Here is a 6939-nt window from a genome sequence, read left to right on the forward strand (position 1 = left end):
GTAGTTGTTGGCCCGCGTCTTGGACTCTTGCTTGTACATATTTACATTTTGCGTCAGGCGTTTTGTATATATGTGTTTTTGGATTGTGGTTTATTTTTGTGATTTTTGGCTTTTTGGTGTTGTGTTTCGGAGAAGTGATGTCGGCTGTTAGTTGCCCTTTTGCTTCGCACTAGTTCCTACATCGTTAGTGTAGAAAACAGGGAACAAGTAGCACATACACATAAATGTGAACACGTAAAAAGCATTAGATTGAAAACAAAATTAAATATGATGACTCGAAGTTAAAATTGAAATTTGAACTGATATTTTGAAAATTCCGCGACAAGTCGTCACGTTTGGACTTCTTAAAAGGAATTGATTTGAAAATTGAGCAATTAGCTCGTGTCTTGAATTAAATTGCATCGAATTTGTTGAAATTGTTTTGTAACTCGAAAAATTCAAACTCGAACCGTCAGAGGTGAATTTTAAAAGTAGATTTTCGCGAGTGTATTTGATTTGGTTTTTGTGAGATCAAGACTCGGATTTGTGAGAGGTTGAAATTTTGAAGAAAACTGACGTTGTGTTATCAATTTTTAATTTTTGTGGAAAAAAGCGAAAAAAAAAAGAGAAAAATTTTCGGAATTTTGACTGATATGGAAACGATCCGTCGCGGATCGGCGCGACTAGCCCTTCCCCCTTAAAAAAGAAGAGAAAAACCCGTATGCTTAAAGCTGCGTCATGGAAACCGCGTCGGATTTCGTGAAACGCGAAAACAAGGAAGTCTGAGGTGTCAGGAAGAAATAAAACTTGAAAGGGACTATTCAAGGTGCGGATCCTGAGGAATAGCCCAAAGAGGCGCGAGCCAATTGGCGATAGAAGTCGGCTCTCCCTTTTTTCGGAAAAACGCCCTGATTGTTTTGTTATAAATAGGGACGTTTGTGCTTCATTGTTTCATCATCCGAAACACGAAAAACATCTCCACAAAAACCTTTCTTCTTCTTCCACAAAATTATTCATGGATGCTTTCGAAAATGTGTTGCGACAATGGTGTTGGGATTTGTCGCCTCCTGAGAAGTATCAACTCATTTGTATGGGAGTTGGTCAATTGTTGGTGCTTCGTCAAGTCAAAGTGCAAACCTCATTTCATGAAGCATGCTCTCGGTTTTGGGATTCGAAACATCATGTTTTCATTTTCCCGAAAGGCGAAATTTGTCCTCTTGCCGAAGCAGTAGGAACCATTGGTGGGTGGTCGGGTTGTGTTCCGGTACTTCCTCCGACTCGGTTGTGTTATAAGGAGAAGTTTTGTTCGATGTTGGGTTTGTCAACAATTCAAGTCATCCTAAAGGATGTCTTACATGGCACACGTGGTTTACAGGGTATTGCATGTGCCCGGGGGGATTCAACCCCTCGTCTTATAGTATTCAATGGTTGGTTAATTATGCAGAGGGGATTGCAGACTAGGGAGAAGATGGAGCATCTGGGGATTTGTACAATTGATAGCTGTGTCTTATGTGACCAAGCTGTTGAGACTCACACCCACCTGTTTAGGTCCTGCAGTTATAGCTCTCAAATTATTACTGGAATTGAGCAGTGGCTGCACTTGCAGTTCCATCACCAGAATGGCTACTCTAAGTTGCAGAAAGCTGTGTGCAGGATGGCTTGTATGGCCTGCTGGTACTACATTTGGCGGGAAAGGAACACTTGCAGATTGAACCTTGCTCTTACTTTACCTGCTAAGAAGATAACTGATCTGAAGCATTGCATTAGGGCTCGTCTGTTGCAAAAGATTAGTCCTAGAATGCCTAATAGGGATAAAGATTGGCTGCAGCATTTAGATATCCATTTGTAATTCATTTAGTCTGTTGCCGTTTGTAATAGCACTAACATCTGTACTCCATGTCCTATGTTTTGTTTAATAAAAGCTTACATTATACCCCAAAAAAAAAAAAAGTCAAGTCAACTTTCTCCTTGCTCCTCATAGTGTGGATATGTTGGCTCTTATCAACGTTTTCTCGAATCGGTTGGATGTCAATGTTTCGGAGGTGGCTAGGAGAAGGGCTCTTGCCTTTTGCCTTGTCCATGCATACCTCTTTGTTGACGCTTTGAAGAAGGAGGGGCCAAAATGCTATGGTAGCATGACCCTTGTACATGTGGTTGAGCAAATGGAGCATTGTAGAGATCCATCATGGTTGGTGCTTGGCGAGATCATCCAAGCCTTGGACAATAAGGGCTCTTGTGGATAAGCTCCCTCGTTTGGATCCCCAAGGATCCTCCAAGTGTGGCTATTGGAGAGGCTAAGGTATGTAGAGCCTCCGGCCGATTCTTCTTCTTATTCCTTCCGTCACCTTACTATGAGGAAGAAATTGTACTCGGATAGCTTCGCATCCACCGAGGCCTATTGGACCGCAAGATTGGTGGAGGAGGGTGGTCCTTGAAGGAAATGTAGATTCATATACATACTAACATACTCTTATATGTCGAAATTAATTTGTCATAAAATTAAATGTGGATTTTATGCATGCAAACAATAATAAAATAGAGGAGAAATCATGTCCTTACTTTGATAATTTCGGTTTAATGGGCACAAGAGAGATCACCTTTCTCTCTTATTCTTGAGCTTTTCCTTATGGAAGAACAAAGATCCAAGTATAGGATCTCTCCCTAAGCTTTATACCCAAGGCTATCTCTTAATACAAATTAATATTATAAGTACTAGTATAATATTAATAAGGTAGAAAATTGAACCAAAATATTATTTAACACTTGAATATTTCGGTTTTTATGAGAGAAGGAGAGGAGGATTTTTCTTCTCACTAGAACTTATATTTTGGATGATAAGTTGAATGAATAATGATACAAAACATTTTGTATATTATTAGGTAAAATTATAAGAAAAACAATGATGGGTTTTGCTTCTCAAAACCGTGTAAGAGGAGAGGTAAAGGGGAGCCAATGCATGTCCACATTTGTCTTTACAAGGAGTAGTAGGGTTGCAAGGCTACTAAAGCAAAACAATCATTATGTTTAGCTACTAATTAAACAATTAATTAGCTTAAAACTCCTCCAATTTTCGGCACTTTTAGTTAATATGGATTCCATATTAATTTTGTCAATTGTCAATATGTCACATGTCATATGTGACATTAATTTGTTATGTATTTTTAACATATTAAAAACAACGTATTAATAAAAATACGTCACATACAAAATCGACTTAGTAATTTCATAATTACTTGTGCCAAAAATTTTACCATTTTATAAATCACAACAGTTTGTATTTATAACAATTCATTCAAATTTAATTGTTACATTAAACAATTATTTCATCCGAGTAATGATACAATTCAATTACTCAGACCGTATCTCATTTAATCACATTTCAATTTGATACGTAAATTTTACTTCCAAAATCGTCCGTCAATTTTCAAGTAATTTAATTAACTCGTAACATTATACGATTAATTAAATAATCAATTAAGAGTGTTGCCCTATAGGTATGACCTAGGGGGTCAACTGATCACCACCGTCGCACGACAGTAATGTCAAACTCTAGTCAGCCAATCATTACCGATATATGTTGACCAGTTGACAGTAACAAAATTACTTCCCAATTGTATTCTTTTTAATGAGATTTAAACATGTGATCATCATGATCAACAGTCGTGATCGCATTATTGTCGGAGGACACATATTCCAACAATCTCCCACTTGTCCTCGACAAGTGTGCGTCACCAATTCTCTTGTCCTATTACTATCTCCCACTCTATGCAAGGTGTCTTTCAGGTCGTACTTGCAAGTGATCATATCGAGAGTGGTTTCCTCGATCCGGAGAATAACCGATTGACCAGGACTTATCTATCATAGATACTTTCCGAGCGTGGCCACGCATTTCCAGTTCATTACTCCTCGAGTGGCCCTGAGATATTGTTATAACCCTGACTAGGGGTGGACAATTCCTATCGCACTCATTCCCTTCGACTAGCCACAGCCATCATAACCCAAAATATGCCCATTTGACCCCATTTACGAAGGTCGTAGTAACACAAATCAAAGTTAATCTGAAACTGTGCTATCTTAGGCGAATAGTCTTTAGTCAAAAGAATCGACTCATTCGAATACTATAGTAGCTCTCGCCACGACCAGGCTATATAAATTTGCCAGAACTCTATAAGCGGTCATTAGGCCCGACAAAATGTTCCTAACAGTCTGCCTATGTGATCGATTAGTCATCTCACATGACTCTATGGCACTTGAACTTGCCATCAATCACATCACACTCTAGTCACTTCGAGACGTCATCTCATACAAGTAACTATGGGCAAAAACAATGTTAATCCATGTTCACTTTAACGGGGTTCAATTGTCTCTACAACCCGTTTGGATACAACAAAGTACAAGGTGAGTTAATAATAACTCAAACGACAAATGTTGACATCACACTCGGGTAGTCAATATAATATTACAACCTTGTGATGTTTATCATAAGTGTAAACACTTATTGATTGTAATAGAAGTTTAACATCCCATGTGTCCATGTGTTCAAACTTCTTACACTTGCATTTTCCTTCACATTTATGTTCTTTCTCATAGCATGAATCTTACCAAGTACACATCAAGGTTCTCGACCTTGGTTTTGGTTCTTTAACTTGAAAGAACTTTCTTATCGATCATCTCATAACGAACGAATTTGCGATGAATAATACAACTTGTACCGATCAAGTATTCCATCCACACACAATGCACTAGGTATATGTTTTGTAGAATCTTGTAACAATTGACAAGATTATTTAGCTTAGCACTTCTCACAAGTCCTAGCTTTACTAGGAAAGATTGTTTTTGAATAACCTCTTATTCAACCAAGCATCTTTCCAAAACTTCTCATTTCTCTTTCTGGGCTTGAAAGATTTGGGATTCTCATAAATCCTCATATGTGCTCGGATTTTCTACAATATGTGCAACCTCTTGACACACAATAGAACATTCCGTCAATCACTGAAATCGCTCATCGGATTCTACTCGAGAATTCATGACGTTTCTATTATGGCTCACAAATCAATCATCATGCTCTTATGCATATGATTCATAATTGGACATGTACATGATTATTCTAATGGCGGAAACATTAGTTACTAATAATCATGAGATCAACCGTTTTTAGGTTCAATGAACTACCATGACTGCTAATGGTAATCCCATTTTCATTCATATGAATAACCTATGTATATGTTGATACGATGTGTATCTCTTAATACTAATCCAACATCTCTTGATGTAATTGGATTCATCATTGTCCATTTTCATCCAGAATTGAAAACTCAAAAGCTTCTTTATGAAAGAAGGTATTTGCTCGTCATTCTTTAATGAGTGATGAGTTTTAAACATTCAAGGATGATAGCTGCCACTAAATTCCATGTCTTCACATGAGATTTTCCTAACTCCCACTCAATTCAACACATTTCGAAATTGAATTCTCAATCGAAATTTTTATTCAAGAATTTAAATATAAATTGCTTTGCCAAGTTACTAGGATAAAACCATATATGTTCCCATCATATCCTTTCAAAATACCTATTTTGAAGTGGTCTCATCTCAACCTTACGGAAAGGGATTTTAAATCCCCAACACACTCATGTCATAATGATGTGTAGTAATGTCATTATTCAAATATAAACAATATCTAGAATACGTCCTTCACAATTACCCTTTTGGAAGGAGGTTTAACCATTTCATAGGGAGGTTAAGCAATGACATTTGCGTGGTTAAAACTTTGGCCATTGAAGATATCGGTATATCAATTTTGCAACTCGATCATAACTAGTATGTTACTTTGATTCATTTAGGCTCTTAAGTAAATCTCATGGTTGAAACTATTGGTCAAATGTTTCATAAACTTAGTCAAAAACTTGTTAGACTTGTTAAGACTTTACATTAGTCATTTTATTCCAAAACTTCTTTTGGTCTCCTCGTGTAGTTATCTTGAGAATATACTCTTATGATTATTACACTTGGTCTCTTTAGTCATATAGAACTAACTTGAGACCATAGATCTCATCTATTCGGCGTACTATGTAAATAGATATACCTTTATTCAAATCATTCTCTCTTGCGTAGATCTTCATATACACAAAAACACAATTTGATCTTTGTCTTGTGTGTTGTGTCCTCATTTTTCTCCCACTCTATCTTTAGAATAAATACACTAAACATTCAAAGATAGCATATGAGACACAAATTAATGACGTTGAATTATAAGGAGAACTACCTCATAGGTAGACTAATTGTTATTGATTTCATATGTGTACTTGGTGATTGACATACCTTTAAGAGAGTTCATAGACTCAAAATCTCTTTATAAATGATCATACACACGCCTTAAGCATGTGGACATATAATGAAACCCGTCATTATAATTGTCTATTAGATCACCTTAAGTGAATAATCTTATGTTTCAAAACGCAAGCATTTTAAAGATGAAATTTAGAACATTAAAAGGATAAATGATAAAACGGGTGACTTGGGTTGCAAACCAAGTCACCATCATCCAAAATACAACTCATTATCCAAAATACTTTTCCATGTCGAACACGGAAATTTAAAGTTCTAAAATCCAAAACATTACTTAAAATAAGACAATGAAAAACAAAGCTCCATAAAAGCTATCCTTAGCTTCTCCATGGTTTCTCATGCTTGTTTTTCTTTTCCCTTGTCTTTGCTTGGTGGAGGCCCTATTTACAATAAAAAGGGAGATACATTATCACAACTTTGCATCATAATACCATAGTTGAATTAGAAACATAAAAGAAGATTAGTCATTTACCTACTGGAGTGATCTTTCCAGCTTTGATATCACCAAGGTATTTGGAACAATTTCTTTTCCAATGTCCCATGCCATTACAATAATGGCATTTATCAAGAGGACCCTTCTTGACTTTGGAGGTGCTAGCTTCACAAGACATAGCT

General features: G+C 36.6%; 1 protein-coding gene across 1 annotated transcript; it reads left to right on the top strand.

Annotated features, from left to right (window-relative positions):
- The first annotated feature begins 1288 nt into the window (after window positions 1-1288).
- LOC141619034 (uncharacterized) lies at window positions 1289-1828 on the top strand. The gene has a single exon (XM_074436070.1). It carries the CDS (start codon window positions 1289-1291, stop codon window positions 1826-1828), a length of 540 nt encoding a protein of 179 aa, XP_074292171.1.
- Window positions 1829-6939: the final 5111 nt, after the last annotated feature.

This window comes from Silene latifolia, chromosome X, assembly GCF_048544455.1.
Source record: "Silene latifolia isolate original U9 population chromosome X, ASM4854445v1, whole genome shotgun sequence".
NCBI lineage: Eukaryota > Viridiplantae > Streptophyta > Magnoliopsida > Caryophyllales > Caryophyllaceae > Silene > Silene latifolia.

Excerpts from the sequence above, each read along its gene's own strand:
- LOC141619034 (XM_074436070.1), top strand. The coding sequence starts at position 1,289 with ATGTTGGGTTTGTCAACAATTCAAGTCATCCTAAAGGATGTCTTACAT.